The following is a 23,412-nucleotide window of genomic DNA, read 5'->3' as shown; positions in this document are numbered from 1 at the left end:
TGTGATTACTATCGATCGCTACATTGAACCAGAACCACGTTCGTTAGTTACCTTCTTGTGTAATATAAAATATCGAACCAGGGGTGTATTCATCCTCCGTAAGTTGATAACAATTTTAGGTACACTTTCGATAAGTGTTCCAATGTTTCTGAAAGAGAGAACGTGTCTTCCATTACTGTAACAATAAATTTCTCGTATTGTTCCTTTTATTTCCTCGCCGTGATTGAACCATTCTGTTAAAAAAGGTTCAATTTGAGGAATTCATTGAATTTTTCGACCCACTTCGAGGTTTAGACTTTTTTTATACGATTTAAGACAGTCATGGTCGACGTCGTTTAGGAAAAGCTAAATAGAAGAGCAAACAAACCGACGAATCTCGACGTGAAAGAGAAGGAGGATGAAGGAGAACGAAGGATACAATGGCCTTGCTGCTCTCAGCTTATCCCAAGATGTTCGAACGAGACGATGTTCAGTCAAGTTCAGGCTATTCGAGCGTCAGGCTGTCAGGTAGAGCTGGGATCTTCCCCCTGCACTTGTTGCATCTTTGAGAGACGATCCTCCAGTGCTACACGAACGTTCGTCTCGGTTGTTAGTGTGATCCAGCAATTTTTACCGACAGTGTTAATTAATAAACAACCATTTCTCTCGTTCAGTCGAATGGATTGCGAACCGATACGCGAATCATCGAAGGCCTCGTTAGACTCTAAAAAGTGTTAATTGCATCGTAATCGAACGAACCTGCACCTCGTACGCTGCAAAAGGGATAATTCTGTGAATGTTCGTCGGAAAGTGACTTTTTCTCTACTTAATTTTTAATACTTCCGGTATCAAGACACAGTGACTTTCTTGGAGTCTGAACGCCGCACTTTCTGAGATTAAAAGTACTAGGTAATTGAAACACCAGATATCGATCAGCTTTCTGTAATTAAACTGTCAGAGATCAAGTTTTTTGTAATTAAAATACTTGTCGAAGTGGTAAAGTAGTTGCTCCATTTTTTTTTTTTTTTGGAGCAGTATTTGTCACCGATTGAAGTATGTTGGAGATGTAAAAAAAAAAAGAAATTAGAAACTTGTTCTTGGGAAAAGAAAAGACGAATGCGTTAAAGTAACAAATAACACGATGCGTCTATTAATGTTACTTGATAGAAATTTTGATACTTTTTTCACAAGGATATCATATTCTCGCTCTCGCGATTCGTGGATGAAAAAATTTCAGAAAATGTCGATGATTTTTCATATATCGCGATCGATCTTCCAACGATTGGCGATAGTCGATTATTTCGATATTCGTTTCTTTGGTTTGACACTGTCGGCGTGTTCACCTTGAAAAAAGTGAAGCGGGAAGAACCAGATTTTACCGACTAAAAATTAGAGTAAAATATTCAGAGTCACGATAACGAGATTCATCTCGTGACACGAATATAAAAGCAACTGGTATTATAACGAGTTCGGACTATTTTCGAATTAGATGACGTTACATTCGGTTAATAATGTACCCTTGTTTTTCGAACAATTCGATAAACGGACTAACATTTTGCATACGGTTCTTGGAATCGGTCGGTTTTATGACAGGATTAGGTCATCCCGAACCGACAAACAATGTCTCTAATCGACACGCAGTTTTAATTTCCCAAATTAGTAATTGCGGTCGACGAGACCATAACCTGGGATTTTAGGAGAGCTGTAATATATTTGCAAAGCAATTAAGAAGCTTCCTTCAAACTTTGAATCCTTATTAATAATATTTTCAAGAACTCCAGGTCAACATCGAGAAGGAAACATTCCTACACCGTGTTTTCCCTTCTTCCATGTAGAATTAATATGAACGCACACCAAACCCGTGCAAATAACAAGAAAACACAAAAATCAGACATTTCTTGAAAAGTATTCCGCATTCGGTATTTCGTGAAAGGTATTCCGTATTCGGTGTTTCGTGAGAAGTATTCGGTATTGAAGTCTCAGTCAACAAACATTCCGCGATCGTTGGTCATACGTGTTCAAACATTCTGTATACAACTATGGAGTCCACCTCGATAGTTAAGCGTGACCAAATATACATATAGAATCAATACAAATTCATCATTTATATTTTCAACGCTCCCGATAACATTTGTTTGTTCTTCAGGGGGCACGGTCAACGAGCAATTCAACCTCAACATTTCTCGCTGACCATCACGACAAGTTTACAAGACTGGAACGAGTTTCCAAATGCAGTAACCAGTTTTTGAAAACGATAGCTTCTCTGAAAATTTCTATAAAGTTACATATCGTAGAATTATTACAAATGTCACACAAGTCACGAAGTTATTAAATTAATTTCATTCAACTCGTCGTAATAAATGTTGAATTTTCCTTCGTGTAGTTGCGTAGTTTCGCGTTCAGAGTAACGATCGAACGTTTCTCGTTTCACGGATCATTGTCAAGTTCAAAGTAAACCGTTCGCGGTCGAGCGAGCTAATCCGTGAAATGTCAAGATTCGTTGGTAAAAAAACCTCGAAAATTGATTCGTTCGTGACAAAGATCATTTTTTGTTCTCAATCGTACGAAAACGAGTGTTCGAATGGAACGTCGTTGGTTGAATGTCCACGAACACACGTGAAAGGTTGATCATTAACCCCTTCACAAACACAGTATTTTAGCACTTTACCTAGACAAACTGGATTTTTTAGAATCAACACACTTTTACGATCGACCCAACGCTACAAAAACGTATTGGGTTTTTCACACGTCTCGTGAAACTTTACAAACTCAATTGCACGTATGCAAAGTCTACAGGTACGAGTCCTTGAGATCCCGGAAATTTAATAACAAATAATCGATGGTTTCTCAAGAGATCATTGGGGTCTTACGGTGTTGATTCGTACTCCGAAAGTATCCTGTACGGAAATCCTATGCACACGTGTATTAGGTATACCGATGGACCGCCTATAGGCGTTCGACGCACCTGAGGTGTGTTCGTGGACGAAATATTTTTATTAATAACAATTTTTTTCTTCGCGATGGAAAATCGAACAGCGTTCACGAAAACATCGAAACGCATTCTGAAACGAATGATCTAATGTGAGAATAAAAAGAAATTAAATTTTGACACCAAATGATGAAACAAATTACACAGACACCGGAAGACCTTGCGATCATCGTCGTATTCGTAAATGATATCACCTGCGAATTATCCGTCGGGCACGTATTCATATTGGGCTCGTTTCGAGTACTTTTTTTTTCTGCCCCATGACCGATAATTAGAATCGAAGGGGCTTCGTACGTCTGTCGTGAGGCAATAACTTCAATCATCGAGTCAAAAATATTGAGGCGATTAAAATATTTCCAAGACTGACAATATTTCAAGAACTGGTTTAGATATTATTCTTTAAATATTAATGTCAACAGCAGGTCGTGGAACGCGAAAACGAGTTACCGATAAATATATAACTATTTATATTCGTTGTGCGGTAATAATTGCGGAAATCGTTTGTCGAAGCACGATTAGAGAAAACCGCAGGTACAGGTTCACCTTGGGTGCATTTTAAGAAAGGAGGAACAAGTTCATGACGAACCTCGTTGTAGCTTTCCATGTCTGCACGCGTTGCCAAACCGATCGCGAAGTCGTTGACATCGAGTGCACAAGGTTGCACACTGCACCAGAGGCTGTTGCACCGACCGCTGAATGCAATCGGACCTAACGAAGGTTGCCCTGCATACTTGAGAACAATTATTAGGGAAAGATTCGTACAAAATTATGAACGATTTGCGATGTAGAGTGGTCCATCGATTATTGTAGTAATTGAAAGAAAATGGAGTAGAAATTACACCACGAATTACACCTTCATTTCTATGTATAGTTACTATTGTACAAAAGTGCGATTTAAATAACTTTGAATTATTACTTTCGAATCTCTTCGAATCTTTACGTTCACTTCCGAGTTTAAAGCACTCTTATAGACAATAACAGTTAGGACCTCAAGCAACTGGATCGTTAATCATTATGTAAAGTCATTTATTAGTGGTGTATAAGTTATATCCATTTTGATTAATGACTTTGCTCATCGCTGGAATAAAAATCGTTTCCTTTTCCGCGTAGAAAATTTTCATAGGCACAGTAAACATTGTAACATTCTTCCAATGTACATATCCTAGCAAATCGATTACAAATATTTGATTAAAAATTTCGAAGTTCCGAAATAGAGTGACTATCGATTTGTTAATTTACAATTTTATTTCACCGGATGCTCAAATTCGCTGGTCAAACGAACCGCGAACATTTATTTATTTCCGATCGAAATTAACAAGTGCAAACAGACGGAAATCAACAGTTACCGATGAAGTCGCGAAAAAAATGCTCGATCACGTGCAACACGTGAATTAGCATGAGTCGTGTTTTAATTAAAGATCAAGTCCTACGTTCGAACAGAAGAAAATCCATATACGTTTTTTTATGTCGATCGTGAAACGCAATACGTGTTTTCTTCGCGATTTACTCGTTGCGCAATACTTCTCTTCGTAAATGCATTCGTTTTTCGAACACAGGTATTATAACGCAGCGAGTGGGATCGTAACGTTGTACGGTTTGAATTTACACGGTGGTTTTGCAAAACCATCACTTTGCAAAATCAAATTGTTCGATTCACGGTACATTTGTATCTTTTCCTTTGTTCCGTTTAGGGAGAAAGTTATTGCACGTCGTTCGAGCGAGATTAAAGTTTAAGAAATGCATGCAATCGAGCAGTAAATGTATCGAAGTTTCTTTACATTCTCCACGCGTTCATTTTCTTTCCTTGGCAATTTCTTCGACTAAAATGTTTCACTGTAATGGACGGTAAAATACTTCGCGCAAAATATGCGCGTTACATAAAACATGGACATTCGATGATTTATGAAACACCATCGCGCACCCCTTTTTTGCGTCATGTATACTGGTACCAGTCTCTGTTAATGATACTACTCTGAGCGGCGGAAAAACGATAAGAGTCGGCAGAGATCAATCAAATTTGATTAGTTTTCGTTTTGCTCGTAAATAATTTTTACGCACGAGCAATTCGAATGTTTCTCAATGATAAATATCGAGACTGTAGTAACGAATACGTTTGGATAATTTAAAATGAAATTTGAAAATTCAAATTTAAGAAATATTATCTTCTTGGAGGGTATTCTCTACCGCGAGAGGAATTTTTAAAATTGAAAAAGTCGTAGAAAATATAACGTTTCGAATCATTCGGGTTTTAATTAATCTTTTGATCTATACGGTTGCAGAATTTTAACGCATTTATGTATACAGAAAATCAAGACATTCTTGGAAAGTTATGTATCGTATTTTCATCGTCATTAATATTGATAGGATCTATTTTATATTATTCTCAAGGGGTCGAGCTATTATTTTATGGAGTTTTACCTCGATGGCGTAACCCTTTAAGAAGGAAGTCAGTGTATTTAAAACCATTTCATCTCACGCGAATTACTTTCTTACGTAACGTTCATTCACTTTCACTGTGCAGGTGAATTTAATTTCCTAATCGCGGATAACATACAGGGGAGGGTTTGTCGCTGCGACTCGCCAACCATTCATGGTGGACGTAGTGTCAGATGAATTATCAGTGGAGCACTGTCTCCAGTCTAGACTTTTGATCGCGAGTTTTCCGTCTATTTATAACAATATCGATTACACGTTTTCAAATGTTCGTTCCAGTATCGTCGTGAACCGAGTAACGCGATTACACGGTTACGTGTTCCATCCCGTTCGCAAACTTTGAGTCAATCGTTCGAGAGGAGACTTCGATGAATGGTTCGCTCGAATCGCGAGACTCTGAAAAAGTTAAGGAGCATAAATATTATTCTACTGTAAAACATTCTACCGTAAAGAAACCTAGTGTAACAAAATTCTAACGTAAACAATTCTACCATAAGGAAACCTAATGTAACAAAACTCTATCACAGAGAAACCTAGTGTAACGAAATTCTAACGTAAACAATTCTACCATAAAAAACCGTAAAGTAACAAAATTCTAACGTAAACAATTCCACCATAAAAAACCGTAAAGTAACAAAATTCTAACGTAAACAATTCTACCATAAAAAACCGTAAAGTAACAAAATTCTAACGTAAACAATTCTACCATAAAGAAACATAATGTAACAAAATTCTACTACGAAGAATCCTAGTGTAATAAAATTACAACGTAAAATATTCTACCATAAATAATCCTAGCACAGAAGATATTCTACTGTGAAAGTTCTAGCATAAAAACCATCCTACAGTAAAAATCCTACCATAAAAAAGATTCTACCGTGCAATAATTTTAATGTAGAAAGACCCTAAGCGCGGACTACAGAGACCGGAAATATTCGGGTAGAAATAATCTTCGTTCGTTCACCTTTTCGTTTTAGTGTTGCGTTATCTTCGAGATTACACCAATTAGTCGTAATGTATTCGCCTTTGTTTCGTTTCTCTCACTATTAATTCGATCTATCTTTCAGACGCAATTCAGTGCACGATGTTTATCTTGAAAGACGGAGCCCTGACTATGAACTCGAGAACCGGGTGCCCTTCGTCCACCGTCTGGTTTTATCTCACCATTGAATTCCTGATCGGCGCGTTCTTATCCGGCCTTCTGGCCATTCTCGCGGTTGTGAAAGCACTCCTGCCGAAACCACCCAGGGATTTAACCGGCGACGTGGTCTTGGTAAGTATTTTCAAACCTCTGCGAAACCGTAAACCGCATCGAAACCGTTCAGAATTTAAGAATCAACCGTCACGATTCATTTCCATTCATTCTTTCACTACGGATACATTCAATGTTACACGCATCCTCTGCACGAAAGACCTTCTCTTATATTGAACGCTCGTAGCTGTTAAAGGTACGATCCAGGGGACTATTTCCTCCTGAAGAATTCTTCCAACGTCCTTTCAATTCGTCCTCGATCCTACGAAACGAAAATAAATCAGGTGGAAGCGAAACGAAACTCATAAATCTCAACTATTCCATGCATTCTCGTTTCGATCGAACTCGTGATTTTTAAAATTGCCTCTTAACGTCGAAACGTCTTTGTTAGACTCACCTTCGACCACGATGACTATTGAAAATTTTGCCGATGTCTCTCGACGTGTTATTCCGTTTAGAGACGTTGCGTTCTCTGCATTGTTCTCTTTTTATCGTTTTTAAAATATTTTACACTCACGCGACTACGTAATTAGACATCGTGACTATACTTGGTTCACCTTCGATCGTGTCTTAGGCGACAACTACGTCAGAACGCGTTTTCCTTCGTTCAGGTAGCCGGTGCTGCGTCATCCCTCGGCGAGTCGCTCGTCGAGGAGTTCGCCAAAGGCGGTTGCTTCGTGATCTGCGTGGACAACGACCCGAAATCTATCGAGGAAACGGCTTTCAGGCTGAGAACGTGTTACCCCAGGATCGAAAAAGTTGGCCCGAGGCACGGAAAGGACAATACACTCGGCACGAGATCCACCATTTCGGCTTACGGTTGCAACTTGTTGGACAGGAACGATATACGAAGAACAGCGCTGAAGATCAAGGACGAGATTGGAAGAGTCGACGTTCTGGTGACCTGTGTGGGTAGCCTGGACCAGGATATCTTCGACACGACCAGCAAAACCTTGATGAGTCATTTCTGGGTAACGTTCGAATTTAACGCCTCCGTTGAACGACGCGCGAAAATTACACCGAGTCGGGAATTCGCGATCGACCACCGTTAAAGATTTCGTTCAATCGTTTAAAACGTGTACGCAATCGGTGGGTATATAATTAATAATTGTACCATGTTTCACCGTTAAAGATTTCGTTCAATCGTTTAAAACGTGTACGCAATCGGTGCGTATATAATTAATAATTGTACCGTGTTTCAATCGTTGTTACACGGATCCAAGTTACTTTCGATACGGAGCTAATCGGAGAATTATTCACGATTGTAATTATTTAGCTAGATGGGGTACCGTAATTGTCTAAAAATACGAAACGTTGCCTTTTTTGCATAATTTGTATACTCCGGTTCACGATGAACAATCTTTGAGAAGAAATATGGATAGTTTACCATTTTGAGGGAGAAACTAGTACGAGGATAAGATTGTAAAAACGGTGCAGGGATGAGTGAAACGATCGATCGATCGAAGATTATTCATCCAGGTTGTTGTTTATCTCCGTAGACGGTTTTGGCATTTTTACCAATGATGTTGTACCGAGAACGAGCGCACATTGTCGGTGTCACGCCTGTAGCGTCGAGTAGCGACGCGTATCATGGTTCAAGGGCGGCGATAGCTAGTAAGTATCCGATCGTAACGTTGTTTACAACGATAAGATTCATAGTGTCGCGGTATCATCCATATTTACTGGTTTTGTGTAGGCCTGATGGAGAGCCTCTGCCAAGAATTGAGCAATCACAGCAGCCGCCTTACGTTTATGGCGTTCTCACCGATCGCGGGGCATAGGTAACGAACCTGATAAATTATCATCTCGTTATTGGAGTACTATTTACTTTACGAAGTTAAAAGGGGGTACCTACTTCTTTAATTGTTAGAACGAGCGGGGCATAGGTGACAAAGCTGATGAATTACCATCTCGTTATTGGAGTACTATTTACTTTTCGAAGTTAAAAAGGGGGTACCTACTTCTTTAATTGTTAGAACGAGCGGGGCATAGGTGACAAAGCTGATAAATTACCATCTCGTTATTGGAGTACTATTTACTTTTCGAAGTTAAAAAGGGGGTACCTACTTCTTTAATTGTTAGAACGAGCGAAGAATTATTTTAAAATGTTTCTACGAATTGTACGAACTGTAACATTCACACTTTTTAGAGCTCGATTATAGAGAAACGGTATACTATATTACGAGGGTACGATTGGTGGGAAATTAATGAATCCTTGTTGTTTAAAGCACGCTGAAAGAAAGTGAGCGACAAGTAGCGAGAAACATCGTGCAAGCAGTCAGAACGGACCAGAACAGTTTGAGCGTCAGCTGGGTGTCCAGGTTTTTGTACCGATTGAGGTATACAATGAAAATTATTATACTTACGTGATTAACCCTGCTCTAAGTATCTTCGTAACAGACTCTCGGTTATAAAATTTGTCATCCCTCCTGACGTTTTGAAGTCACTCTACGCGAACAATGCTATTTTTATTCGTATTGTTTCAGCTGCGCGACGTATTACGGAATCACAAAGTTCACGCAGTGGGTCCACTCGCAAGGATGCGATTATCCTTTGTAAATCAAGGCTCGGTTCTCTAGATCACGGTGATTAGTGTTAACGGAACGAGGACGGAGAATTTATTTCCCCCGATGGTATTCAAAACAGCGGTGAGAAAAGTCAGGTCGCACGGGGAGACGATTTCAAGAATTGCTCGATCGAAGATCGTTTGCTCGGGGAACCTTGCGAGACTACGTGAATGGACTTCGTAATTAAGGAAATACATACGTAAACGTGTGTATCTGCTTCCTGGTTGTTGCAAACTTTCTCAATAACGGTTCAAACTACGTTCGTCGAGATGATACAAAATTTTATTCGGTCAAAAATTGTACAATTTTGTTCGAAGAATTTCGCGATATCCGGGTGTTTCAAATCGCGCGGAACATTGAAATTTGATTCGATCGAAAATTGAAGAATTTTGCTCGACAAGATACGCGATAGTTGGACACCGAAAATTTGCGCGGCACTAGCATTTTATTCGAACAAAAAGCAGAAGAATTTTACTCGAGAAAATAAAAGTAACTCGGGTCACTAGAATTTTAATCGATCAAGAGTGAAAGAATTTTGCTCGAAGAGATTCACGTTAGCCGAGAATTGAACATTTGCCCGGGACATTGAAGAGAACGTTAAACGTAATCGACGACGCGTTTGGAAAGTGAAAATTATGTAAATATATATCGGAAGATAGCGACCGGGGACAAAGAGAGAAGCATCGAGATCGAATTAATTACGAGCACGATCGCGTACGTTTTCATGTTGAATTCTAGGCTAGTTCCGATAGGAGAACGTCGTAATGGCCGCTGTCCGAGTTCCCGGTGAACAAGAGCCTCGCTGTTTCGTACTGCGAGCTCACCAGGTTGTGGAACACTCGTTTGAGCTCGTGTCGGTCGTTGATCTCGCGATAAATCGACAGGTTCATGTAGTACATCTTCGTGGCCACCGTGCACTCCAATTCGCTGGCGAACGTGCCCACCATGCTCATGAAATCGCAATACGCTTGACGATCCGATATGTTCCATTCGGCTATCACGAACGGTCCGTAGTCGTGCCAATTCTCTTTGATGTGTTGCACCACCTGTCGGATAAATCAGCGAACGATAAATCCAGATCGTCTGGATCGCTGGAAAACGTCCATAATACCGATGCTTCGCTGTGGGACCCTTTCGGAGCAGATTCGAACGCTTGGCACATACCGTGTGCGGGATTTCCATTGTCCTGTTTATCTAACGTGGACGTGGAACGCCCAAAGGCGTTTACCGCACGGTTGGTAGCGTCCGTGGCACCGAAAAGGTCGAAGGACATCGAGCGAATAAGTTTTAAGCATTGAAATATTAAATATTATGTACAGGGTAATAAAAATCCTCTTTAGCTTGTAACGTCGAGTAAATGTAAGTTTAGCGCTTGTCCTCTCGACAAATGTGCGTGTATGTGTGCCAGAGTAGCTTTGTGTGTAATGTTACGTATAGGTCTCAAGTATGTTAGTTAAATTGTTGGTTGAATGGCTATTTTTGTAACGAGAACAGAATTTCCAGTTTAGATATTCGAGAACACGGGGCCTTGTCACGGACCTGGACTTAATGACCTTGAACGGTCAACTTATTTTGCTCGTACTGTAGCGAAGTGAATATTATCGTAGAGAACAGGTTTGGTTACTCTCGAAATTGTCGAGCGAGGTTTGTAATTAATTGCAACAATATATTAGAAAGAATAAAGTATACCATTGATCGGAGGTATCGGTGTTCGTCTTCGTTTCGCCAGAGAATGTAACTGATCGCTCGAAACATGCAATTCCCATCGCCATAAATGTTGTGCACGCGAAACGTGCCCTCAGCGCACCTTAATCGAGCCGTACCTGCGATAATACGCACAAACGTTGACGAAAATGAACAACGGAAGGGAACACGATTCTCGGGTGTGCACCTTTTTTGGAAAAGATAGATTGTTTGTTTTTATCCCTCTTGGCACGGCCTAGTTTAACGTTGCACGCCGATAACTCCGTGTAAGGGATCCAATCGAACTGCCGGAAGTAGCTGGACTTCGTTCTTCGAATCCTCGAAGCTCTACAAACGTTGTCGAAGTCTCCACGGTCCAAGTATTGTTCTCGCCCGAATCGATTGTACCCTTTGGCATTCTTGACCACCGATGGTCGACGTTCGCGCTTGTCTGTAAATAAATAAAATTGTTCAACGATGATTTTTCACGAGAGAGTTTTGGTAAATTAAAGTGTTCGAATAATTGTGTACAAAAGGATCACATTATCTAGTGGAAATAATATTTTTCAACGTTTCAAGGTCAACGATGTTTTTTCTTTTATAACGATACTACATATATTTATTATTGTAACGCGATGTTGGAGATCGAGACGAACCCAATAATACCATGACCTTGTAAAGAAAAAAGAGTTTCGATTTTATTCACCGTCTCCGAAGATGTGGCTGCAGAAATAAAAACACCACAGGCAAGGGAAAAACAGTGTTCTCAGGATCGTTAATATCTGAACTCTCGAAATGTCCAGTTTAGGTATACTTCAAGACCGAGAGAACTCCTCAGCTTCGTCGACTGCCGCATCTTTCGGTGTTGTTAGAGTGACGGCCTCAGGATGGGCTCGATGTATTTTTGCAATTGATGATCGCGCGCCCGTTCACGCGTGCGTTACCTCCGCGAGCATAATTTCCTACGTTGACGGTTGCATTTTGAAAACTGCGACGTGCCTATCGATCTTCTGATGTCTCTGGCCTTTCAAACCGATGAAGTTGCATATCTTCGATACGTATCGTAGAGAATAATAACGTTGTAAATTTATTTACGATCGAAATATCTTTCCGAAACAGGTTTCTTTTGACGGTCTCTAAGTCAACGTTTTGTTCAAAAAAAAAAAAGATGGATATCAGTCCTAAATAAATCGTTTAATAAAGCGTTATTGGTCACTTTGTGATTTTAATATATTATTTTAACACGAGACATAAAAAAAAAAGTATCTTCATGTCATATTTATAGCACCGTCCCTCTGTCCTTTCTCGCTCTTTCACCATACGTCTATCCCACTCCCATAGAGTCTTTCTTTGTCTAAGAGCTCCATCATCGCTCTATGTTCCTACTAACGCGACTCTGAATCCAACAGGATCGCATAATCGAAGTTGGTAAGCTATATTTTCTATCCTTCTCAGACGATTTTCCCTTCTTGTCCAATACCTCCATCATTATTCTATGTTTCTATTACAAATGGAGACAATCTAACAGAAACGTATACTTACAAGTTAGTAGGAACAAAAATGTATCTCTATCTCACTCTCAAAGAATCTTTGCAACTTCCATCATTATTCTATATTCCTCTCACCGATGGAGCTCTTTGAGTAGAATTTTATGAACAAAATCTCCATGTATAATAGCATTCTCTCACAGAACCACAGGACCTCCATTATTGTGCTTCGTTCCTATTAGAAGCTGATTTTCACAGAAAATATTCCGTGGCCATGCCGATCTTAGACTGTTGTCGGAAGAGAGGCTAGATTCTTTTATTAAGATGTTGCATAAAAAAAACTTGAAGGAATTCTCTTAGGTCGTCGAATAGACCTTACCGTTATTTTATTACGCTGTAGTATAGATAAGATATAGAACCATTTTCTTAAGCCAGATGAAGCTGAGAATATTTTGTTAAGACGTCGCGATAGATAAAAGCTTCCAAGTATTGAATACTCGAGAGATAAATATTTCTCACGGTTCAAATATTCGAGTCGGTTAGTCCAACGTTTGGAATAAATTTTACGAATGTCCGAGCAGTTGGGCAGCTCTAGCTTATTGTACCGTGTATTTTTGGACGCTCTGTATAGTCTAGAGCGTCCGAGTTCGGAGTGGGAAATGCTTTCCCCTTCCCAGGTCGACTTCTAGCGGGACGGATTCGTTTGAGCAGACTTGTAGACAGTCCGTGACAAAGCGAACAGTCGTGTTTGCTCGACTACGAAATCGTACCGCGAACGAAGCTAGTGCATGTCACTTGCACCAGTCACCCACGAGAAAGGGACGGAACAAGTGTCGAAGGAATATGGCGGCGCATTGGAACGTGCTACAGTGATGCAGCGTACGCGTAACGAAACCCACGACTTCGACTGACCAAAGAGGCCTCGTTCGCTAAACATCCACCTGGCCAAATGACATGGGAATTTGTAATCGAAGGCACTTCCTGTTGACAATATGCGTCTTGCAACTCGTGAGTTTCGTTAACGAAGTGAACCCTTTTGATCGTATTTTTCTCGTCATCGTTCGTCATCGCGATACCGCGTATCGTAAACGCGCTTTTTCAGCGTTTTCCCAGTTCGATGGAGTCATGGTTTCGCTTCCACGAATTTGATTTCGCGATACGCTTTCCACTTCGCGTGGTTCACCTGCGAGACGCTGCAGCTCATGTTTTGCGGAAACGACGAACCAGTTTCGAGCAAATTTATCGTCGATATTACAGCCCGATTATCGTATCGTTTTATCGATCCACGGGTCGCGTGGCTTATCTCCGTTCCGCGGAGATCTTCGTAGAAACTGGCCAAACTATTTATTAATGCCGCTTTTCCTACTTTCTATTACTTTCTTGTGCTCGATTTACAGAGTCAACCACTTTTTATTCTACCTATTCTATCTTCGTTCCAATAGAAGATAAGAAATGATTATCCATTGGTAACGAACGTCCTTCAATTAGTTGCTCAATATATGTAGAGAAAGTGTTGAAATAACGATCTATCCCAAAACTGTTCCATTGGTAAATAGATTATGTAAAGCGATAATTCACTTACATCGAATACTCTCTAAGAACAAATGGAAATAATTGTGTAAAAGCTATGCATAATTTATAATTTTGTAATAAATCTTTTGTTTGGAAATAAAGAAATGCATTTAGTGGCGATACTACACGAACAATGGTTCTGACTCAGAGTGGGTAATTAATTGAGTATTTAGAACACGAGGCAATTGGTACAGATTAAGAATGCACACAAAAAGGAGTTAGCAGAAATTAAAGGAATTACCGTTTTGATGCTAACTTATTTACATTGAATCTTTCCCTCTTTGTTGTTATGTATGATTTAATTCGTGCTTTTTACTTTACTTTTATAGATCACTACCGTAGAGCGCCAAGTTTTCGACTTTCTGGGCTTTATGTGGGCCCCGATACTGGTCAACTTCTTCAATATTATATTCGTGATATTAGGATTTTTCGGGGCTTTTCAATATAGACCTAAATATATCATATCGGTGAGTAAAAATTGTGCTGTTACCATTATCGAAGAATCACTGTACATAAATATATGGTTTTCAATTTATTGTAGTATTGTGTATGGAATACGCTATGGCTGGGGTGGAATATATTCATGATATGTTTCTACCTCAATGTGGGTGTACTGGACAGAGTAAGTTTTACATTGCTGTATGGCTTTTAGACCCAATTTTTATAGAGCATAGTAAACTACAATAATTTCAAACATTTTTCAGAATAGTGATATTTTGAACCTCGGTACTGGCAGCTTTTCGTGGTGGCACGTGAACGGGCCAGGCTGCAAAGCTGTTTATGATGTCACAGAGCCTGAATTATTTAGACCTGCACGGCCTACAAACGTAACAGACTGTGTGCTAGATTACGAAGTAGTTGAAATTTTACACGCATCTACACAATGTATTTTAGGTGTAAGTACTATCTTTGCATTTATTTTTTATTAATATTGCGTCATTTGTCTTGCTTAAAATAATTGTTTGTATATTTCAGTTTATTGCAATCGTGGGTGGTATTTGTCTGAGTAAAGTTTTCCTAGAAGAAGATGATAGCTGTAAGTATAAGACTCAAAAGCCTTTGTTTCGATTATTGCCAGAGTCAAATTAGTATAAGAATTAGTTTGTTGCGTGAAATTATTTTGAGTTTTATTTTGGGGTATTGTTTGGTGGTAAGTTTGGGTAATATTTGCATTGGTATTGGTAAACGAGATCTAGGGAAAAATCATTGATAAATTGTGCGCCTACATTTCCAAGACCTTTATGTATCATTCTTAACGTAGCAAAAGGTGCAATGATAAATCTTTTTTCTTGTTTACTTGTTACATTCCAACCACGTGTTTGGTATTTATTGTGTTTCATCGTGAAACGAAACCGCGATCGAATCATCCACGGTGTCCTTTTAATTATATAAACGTGTGAGATTTATTATTGCTTGAAAAGAGGGTTGTCGGTTACAGTTGATTTCATTGGTGGATTTGATCCTCCATTTTGGTAAGTGCTTTGCCTGATTCATCGTTTGCACGCATTTTATCTATCTACTTGAGCACGAGTAAAATGGTTTTTACATTTCGCGATATGCACTGGTCCTTTCGTTGTTTCTTGAAATTCTTGAACACGTGTTGGTGCCCACTGAGAATGTCAGTGTATTGTGAAGTAACGTTTTGCATCTTGGGTATTGCAAATTTGTTTCTACTTTATTTAGTCCTGTGGAATTATGTTAATATAGCATGTACTCTTTACAAACAATAATTAGTTACCATCATCGACGATTCGTTCCATTGCAACAATTATTCAAATGCACTGATAAATCATCGAGTAATGTAATATTATAGATTAAATTTTCCACATTACTCGAAAATAGTGGCCGTTTATCGAAGCTACAGATTCATTACACCGTTTAAGTTACTTACAACGAAACGAATCACCATCGCGCAAAACACGACAAATTTGATCTAATGCAATGGATTCTACGTCATATTTCAGTTGACTTTGTTGGAGGTGATGACTTTGGGTTGGCAGGCCACACACCGTTACATCCTATGTACGTTAGCTACTCGGCTCTTCCATCGCCTGCCCACCCTCAAAAAAATTCCAATCAAAATTACCCCGCAGGCACTGCTAGCTCACAGCAATCCGTTTGTCACGATACCAGCTTTCCAAAGCATAACGAGAAACTAAACAATAGCTCGGGACGAAGTAAAAACAGTTTTCGTAACGACACCATCAGAACCAATAGGAGCAACGTGTCCAATCGCGATTTAAAGTACGTAGATTACTCGAACGATTACTCCAACCCTTTGGATCATTTACAAAGACCGGTGTCGCCGTACGACGAGTACGATTCGTTGGACAGTGCAGCCAAATTGAAGTATCAAAAGAACAAATTGTATTATCCACATTCGTCCAAGTACAGTCCCGTCGCATCGTCCCGTGTAAAGTCACGTCCTGTCGCTGCGAAGCAAACGAAAGCCTCCAACAAGCCTAGAGTCTTCACAGATCACGTGCGCGAACAGCCATTGAGATCGTTTTACTCCGATCCCAGATTGGCGGTCGAGAATCAACAAAATACAAGCGAACAAGAAAAACCGAGTAGGTCTCAAAGAGACAGCAGACCCCTGTCGTTATATGCCAGTAACTTTTAGGTTTTAGCGTTAAGCGTAGAGCGTTCCCCCTTTGTTTCTTTGTCTAGAGTTTCGCGCGAAAAAAAAAAAAACGAAATTCGTTCTAGTTCGAAAGCATACGACTGAGGTTACGTGCACTTTGACGCTGTGCAAAAATTCGAGAACGTAACGTATAATTCCTATACTTGCCAAATAGATAGAACAATTAGAGTAGCTAGCTTAGGGTGCCTTCTTCGATTTACATTAATATAGATCATAGCTCTATCGTTCTCCGTAACATCACACTAGAAATGTTCGCCCGCGATTTTTTTTTTTAAAGTATTTTGACTGATAGTGGATCGGGTCGCGTGTTCACTAGCACTGTTCGCTTTCGTGTTCATATACGTTTCGTGTTTTTTTTCTTTTTTTTTTTTTTTTGAAGAATTTATTTACAATTGTTCATAGCGTATAGAGTCGTGTTGAGTTAGGCAACATGGATTTATACGGAAACATGCACTGTGATACGTATAGGGGAGATGAATCATTGTTGTTCGAGAGTATTCGAGGCTTTTGTCTGGTTGTAAACAGTTTTTTTTTTTTTGGTTTGAAAATTGTACTTCGATGGAAAATTTTGTTATACGAAAAAGGAGAACGTTGCATCCCGGTAGTACGGAGCAAAATTTGATTGTAAACGTCTCACGAATGTTGTAGGATTGTTCGACGCTTTGTTTACGATTCGTAGACTTATTTAGAATTTTTGATAACGATATAAAAGAAAATATATATATATATATATATACATATATATTCTCTCGTACGAGTAGAGTAATCGCTAAGAATTCCTTTTGACAACACGAGTGGCCTGGCTTAAAAAGTAGCACACGTTAGAACTTTTAGGCTGCATTTAATTAGCTTGTTGTAACGTGACGGTGAACAAATTTTTGTTTATACGGTGCTGCGAGAACCTTTTTTTTTATGTTTAAGAACACGTCTGAATATTGCAGTAGTGCATGCTTGTTCTTGTTTTTACAGTTTTAAGTTCGATGGAACATTCGTTTCTTTTTGTTTTTTATATATATATATCTTTCGAGCAACGATTAAGTCCTACATCGTCGACGTACGTAGGAGAGAGCACACGTGCAATTGGGTATTGTAAGATACGAGACGGTCTTTTTCTAGAATTTTACTTGTAATTAATGTATTTTCAAAATTAACTTTCGACATTCCATAGTTTATCGACCGAATGTCCAACACTTCGCAAATATAAATTAAAATCTGAAGTGACAATAACTATATGAGACACTTCCCTTCTTTATTTTTTTTTTCTCTATTTTTCTTTTTATTTTTTTTTTTAACGAAACACGATGTTGTTCGTTTCTTGATAGACTGCATGCAGGATGTTCTATAAGTTTCGTGGATCAAGAGCTGATGAAAATTGTGTCGGTCAAGTGTGATGAATAGAGTACACGATTGAAGACACTATGGATAATTAATTAGCACAAAATAAAATCGAACTCGATGTTGTAAAAGTGCCAGGTGGAGTTTCATTTTCGCTCTGGAAAAAAAGTAAGAATCGTGAAAGCAACGTGTAATTGTTTTAAACGATCCACTGGCGTGACAATTAAGTTGCTAATGTTATTGCATTGCGCACAATGATCGATCGATGAATATTTATTGCGATTCGATGATAGGCAGGATGTTTAAGTGTATATCCGGAGCGTGTCGAGCTGTACAAATACAAAGACACAGTCGCAGAGGGAACGAAACGACAACCTTTTTCAATTCCCGAAGACCACAGCAAATGTATTCCAAACTCTCATTGTACAGATACAATGGGACCAATTCGTAGATCGACTCTATTTCTTTTTATTCTCTCCATCACACTTCACCGACATTATCGCGTCAGCCTTGGTCGTCGTTTATAACGCAACCTGCATATTACGTAAGTTCTTTTACCTTAAGTAGCCTTAATAAATGAAACATTGTTACTTATCGATTAGATATTTTGTACATGTTTTTTGCAATACTTTACGTAGGTTTACCGACAAATTGTTACTTAATCCATTTTACACTCTTAACGGGGCATACTTGACGGAGAGTCGCTATTATAAAAAAAAAATGTTGCTCAGTGAACACTAATTGTATATATACATAATGTTTCGTTTTTAAGTTTAATGTGTAACGCATCCTTACGTGATTTATTTATAACACCAAGCACACTTTATTGTATCGCGGTAGTGGATTTAGTCGAATGAAAAATACCTGACTACGATCGTTATACGTTGAAAGTGTCACTTCAGATTCGTCGTTCGAACGTGGGTAAATATTCCTTTCTCGTTCGAAGCTTTGTACAGTAGTCGTGTGTACTTCGTTTAAGGGCGTAGTTCATAGTTTTATATTTATTTACTGTATCATATGATTTACCTTGGTGCAGTTCATTGGCGACAATAAACGTGCAATGCTACTACTTGCTTGCTTTTTTATTTATTAACCCCCGTTCTATTTCTTTCTCTCCTATATTATTCTCTCTAACATTCTCCTCCTCTGGCGGTATTTTTTCGGGGATACTGTTTCGTTTGCTCGTTTGGGTTACTTCTTTGGTGATCGTTAAGTTTCAAGTCTCTTGGGTCGCTGGACGATGTTATTTTTTTTTTTTTTGTTTTTTTAACACGTTTCGTATCTGTGGTCGCGCGATTTCAAAAACTAATCCGGGGTAATGCTCTGGGGTCCGTTCGCGAATCGGCCGGAAACAGGGGAGGAAATGGACGAATCAACGCTTGCATCGTCCGGTTCGATCGTCCGCGAAACAATCGGTACCACGAGGGTACTCGTAACAACGCGTTGTTTGCAATTAACTCGACCGAGAGGTGTCTCTAACCCGACGGTTTGCACCTGGCACGGAGAACGATCGGTTGGTCCAGGTGCAAACTGATGCGCACGTCGACGATACCCAAACCTGTGACGAGACTTTCGCTCTGTTTCACGGCCGCAGTGCAAGCTAAACGGAAGAAAAAGCAGCCGAGGCCGCTGTACAGCATCGAGTACTCTCAACCGGAGCCACCGGTGCACGACGACAGCGTGTCCCCCAAGCCGATGACACCTCGAAGAGTGAAACGCAGGTCGGTGATCTCTCGTGACGGGACACGCAGGTCCAGCCGCAGGAGCTCGGTGAGACAATCGCGCAGGAAGAACCCTGTGAACCGTATCATGGACCACCAAGAGAGCCTCTACGCCAACACCACCCCAAGCAACCTCACCAACCAGAACGTCAACTCCCTGTCCCAAGGTACGCTCAACTACGACAGGATCTCCATGACCTGGGACAGAGATAGAAACTCCAACTGGCAACCAGAGGCGGTGAACATGGCCGTGTCATCCCCCACATTGTGGAACCAGGATTCGTCCAACAATTACTCGAACACAGGCAACTACACCAACCAGAACTACCCCAATTGGGACGCGACCAGCTCCACCAGGAACCTGGCCGACAATTGGCAGCCAAGTGAGCTCAGTCCCATGCAGTGGCAGGGTCAGAGCAATCCCACTTTTCAGCAAACCAGCACCCAGAGTCTGAACGGCGAGGACCTGGACGATCTCTACAACAATCGGCCGGCAAGCGCCAGGTCCAGTTACAGCAACTATCACGGGGTGAGGGCGACACCCCAGGTACCCAACAGAACCGACATCGTCAGACAGAGCCAGAGACAGTTCGTTCTCAGCGGACCACCTGCTTATCAGGACACGGTGATTTGAGGTACTCTTGGGTGGATCCTGGGAGCCGACGAGAAACGATCCTGTTGATTGGAACGTCTTTCACGACGCGATCAACACCAGAGAGATACAGAGATCGGGCGTAGGTTCACTCGAATAATAGATAACGAAGATAATCGATACTTTACGATTTTTACTCGAGGCGAAGAGTCTGTGTTGAAGTTTGTTTCCCTCTAACGCGTTATTAAGCCATAATTACGTAACTATTTTGTAACACTGTCATGGAAACGTCCACAGAAGCCTCTTACTTCACAGGTCCAGTTCTATCGGCTCCCAACAGATCGGTTCGTGTTCGCCAGGGGCTCAGAAAGATAGGGAAACTTGTAAGGTTCAATCACCGTGCAATACTCCGGGAGCTCGACACCGTTCTCTTAACTTTATCTGTGTAATCCCCCAAGATTTGTTTGTACACTGCCAGGAGAATCGATAAGGACAGGTTTAGTTAGGTTTGCCAGATGTTTCTGTTGTTTAAACTGGTAGATAAGATTGCGGGACGATAGCATCAGTGTCCCTCGGAATTTTTTTAAGATTTATGTCCTCCGACCTTTTCAGACACGGTCGAGTCTATAAACAAAAGGATAAGATTGTTTTCGAAGTGTATTAGCATCGATCTCGAGCGATTAGGAGTTGAAGAAGCAGATGGTTTGAACCGTAAACGAATCTCTTAAATAAAGAAGCATCTGTTTGAGTTGAAAAAATTATTCGATGCGAAATTCTTCGAGTATCTTTAAAACGAACGAGCGTTTGTTACGATTGAAAAATTACTCGGTGAAGAATTTTTCAAATTGTCCGAAAGGGTCGAAGGGTTCGTCGTTGAACGTTCAAAGCGAACACGAGCCGTTCTCGATAGGCAATAGCACGTTACTAATTTCATGTACCGTAATTGTTACTTTTAAGTCCGCATAGTAAGCGGGGGAGGTATCGTTTCTCTCGCTACTTCACCGACTTTCAAGCTTTACTTGAACAACAGAGTTGCATTTTGTTGTGCCACGTACGATCGGGAGTTTGTGCAAGGGACGTTCATCGTGAAATTTTGATAACGTTCGGAGGATTTCACGGCATCCAATAATCTCACGGATCTCGTAGCGACCCCATAACTTTCGAAACCTCCGTCTTTTATCTCAGGATTTAACAAATTGGATAATCTCTCGTTATCCAACGAACGTTTTAAAAGCTGCACGTTTCACGATCGATACGGGATTCGTAAAACGGTATATATCTTTTATACGAAGTATATGTGTACATATATAAAACATTTTACTATAAAAAAAAAAAATTTTCCAAGTAACACGAAATTTTCGCAATGATCGCTATACAATTTTTGTAACTCGTTCGATCGATCATCGGCTCGCTTCGAGTAACTTAACAACAGCGTTGTATACGATTCGTTAACATCGTCGCGCTTTATTTAAATCGTCGTTGAAACATTCGTCATCTAAAGGATCATCTGTAAATATCGAATTAACAATCATTGCCCCGAATCATTCTCACTGTACAAAAAACGACAATCATCCTTATTTATATAATCCACCTTGGAGCCTTAAACAAAAAAAAAAACGATGCACTCGTGTGACTTATAAAATTTAGAAAAGAAAAATAGAAATACACTCCTCTACTTTTCTACGTTCTATTTTCTAAAGGACGTTTTAAGATTTATACTAAACGCCATTGTGTACTTGCAATTGTGTCATAGTCTTCCAGATTGCGAGAGCGAGGTAAGCTGTAAAAGTGTATGAGCTGCTCAGAGGCCAAAAAAAAAAAGAGATAAATCAAATTCCTCGAGGACCGGCGAACCGAGAATCGAAGCAACAATGCATAAAAACCGATTGAATCGCGTATGAAAAAAAAAGAAGAACAATTAAAAGTGAGGGCCTTTTAAATTAAAAGTAGGTCGCTGAGAGGTTCATAGACGCATTTGGTCTCGTTTTCAATGCACTGCGCGTGAAAAGTGCAATAAGGGTTTCTCGTCGGAGTTGCAAACTATTTTTTCATACGGAGAATCAAAATACATAGATTACGTCGATGATGTTGTTGAACCGCGCGTTCGCGGATTTACCTGGTAGGATGTGAAATGTAAACCAAAGTATTAAACATCGATGTAAGTTAACGATAATACTTGTAATTATTCTACGTAAATGTAAAACTGCCTCAACTTTTTCTCTGACTGTCGTACAACGTAGGATTTAATTTTAGTAATTATCATCGACGTGTCGCACACGATCGATTTAAGTACTCGATTCTCGTCGACGAAGAATCTCTTAACGCTTTGTTCATCGATCGGGGAACACCGCACTCACTGCCCAACAGCGCAACTTTGCTTCTTGAGTGAATTTTTATTAAAAAAAAAAGAGAAAAAATAAAAAAATAAAAACGAAATAGTGCACTTTTAGTCGTTACGAACGCATCGATGAACAGAGCATTGATTATTGGACACTTTGAGTCGACGAAATAAATGGAATTGGCCGGCGAAGCTTAAGAAAAATGAATTCTTAATCCGATCGAGGTTTCGTTGCCACGTCTTTTTATATTTAGCGATGCGTAGAAAAATTCGCAAATTATTTTTCACGTTCGGTAGGTTGATCTGTCGCGATACTGTGCGATGGAAAAAAAAGTTAATCCACGTTTTAATTTCAATTCTCCATGGCACAGTAAGACGATCGTATACTTGTATTCTATTCTCGCGTACTCGTAGAATTATTGTTAGGTGTGTACTAGGTTTACACAAAGGGCAGCTACCTTTAATTATCGATCACGAACGACGCGTGTCGTTTCACGTAGGACTTAACACGCCACCGGTTTGTACTTATACCGTTTCCCATATCTCACGCTCAGGATTCGATGATCCGTTGTCACAGTGATACAATAGATTCGTTAACGAGAGCCACACGTTCGATGTTTTATTATTACTGTTCACCATTATTGTACAATGTATTACGAAGCAATAACCGCAAGACAATAAACGACAAATGTTCGAGACTTCGTTTATACCTCGGTTATTCATTTCTGGGGGCCTACCTACGGTCGAGAAAAAACATTCCCTGACAGCTCAAGGACGGAATAGTCTCGTTATAGAGGGTGAGTATATAGAAGAGCAGCGT

The 23,412-nt window shown here is 39.9% G+C and overlaps 3 protein-coding genes across 6 annotated transcripts; 2 read left to right on the top strand and 1 right to left on the bottom strand.

The window, feature by feature from the left end:
* Nucleotides 1-488: 488 nt before the first annotated feature.
* LOC143149577 (estradiol 17-beta-dehydrogenase 11) lies at nucleotides 489-9,976 on the top strand. The gene is made up of 7 exons (XM_076317109.1): nucleotides 489-888; nucleotides 6,469-6,674; nucleotides 7,265-7,624; nucleotides 8,153-8,267; nucleotides 8,350-8,434; nucleotides 8,882-8,992; nucleotides 9,140-9,976. The coding sequence occupies exons 2-7, from the start codon at nucleotides 6,486-6,488 to the stop codon at nucleotides 9,210-9,212; spliced, it is 933 nt and encodes a 310-aa protein (XP_076173224.1). The 5' UTR covers nucleotides 489-888; nucleotides 6,469-6,485; the 3' UTR covers nucleotides 9,213-9,976.
* Nucleotides 9,485-11,360, bottom strand: LOC143149578 (uncharacterized). The gene is made up of 3 exons (XM_076317110.1): nucleotides 11,112-11,360; nucleotides 10,910-11,043; nucleotides 9,485-10,266 (listed from the first exon to the last, which is right to left on the bottom strand). Exons 2-3 carry the CDS (start codon nucleotides 10,973-10,975, stop codon nucleotides 9,955-9,957), a joined length of 378 nt encoding a protein of 125 aa, XP_076173225.1. The 5' UTR covers nucleotides 10,976-11,043; nucleotides 11,112-11,360; the 3' UTR covers nucleotides 9,485-9,954.
* A 1,738-nt stretch (nucleotides 11,361-13,098) lies between these two features.
* Nucleotides 13,099-23,290, top strand: Nkain (sodium/potassium-transporting ATPase subunit beta-1-interacting protein). Of its 4 annotated transcripts, none has more exons than XM_076316141.1 (7): nucleotides 13,101-13,398; nucleotides 14,292-14,429; nucleotides 14,504-14,584; nucleotides 14,667-14,858; nucleotides 14,938-14,998; nucleotides 15,927-15,984; nucleotides 19,536-19,674. In XM_076316141.1, exons 1-7 carry the CDS (start codon nucleotides 13,345-13,347, stop codon nucleotides 19,543-19,545), a joined length of 594 nt encoding a protein of 197 aa, XP_076172256.1. In that variant the 5' UTR covers nucleotides 13,101-13,344; the 3' UTR covers nucleotides 19,546-19,674. The 4 variants fall into 4 exon arrangements, with proteins under 4 accessions (XP_076172253.1, XP_076172256.1, XP_076172257.1 ...); XM_076316142.1 differs by lacking the exon at nucleotides 15,927-15,984 and adding an exon at nucleotides 15,401-15,434; XM_076316138.1 differs by lacking the exon at nucleotides 15,927-15,984 and having other exon boundaries at nucleotides 13,099-13,398; nucleotides 19,536-23,290.
* The last annotated feature ends 122 nt before the right edge of the window (nucleotides 23,291-23,412 follow it).

This window comes from Ptiloglossa arizonensis, chromosome 7 (genome assembly GCF_051014685.1).
Source record: "Ptiloglossa arizonensis isolate GNS036 chromosome 7, iyPtiAriz1_principal, whole genome shotgun sequence".
Lineage (NCBI taxonomy): Eukaryota > Metazoa > Arthropoda > Insecta > Hymenoptera > Colletidae > Ptiloglossa > Ptiloglossa arizonensis.
The sequence above is the reverse complement of the archived record's forward strand: the minus strand, read 5'-3'. Positions and strand labels throughout refer to the sequence as shown.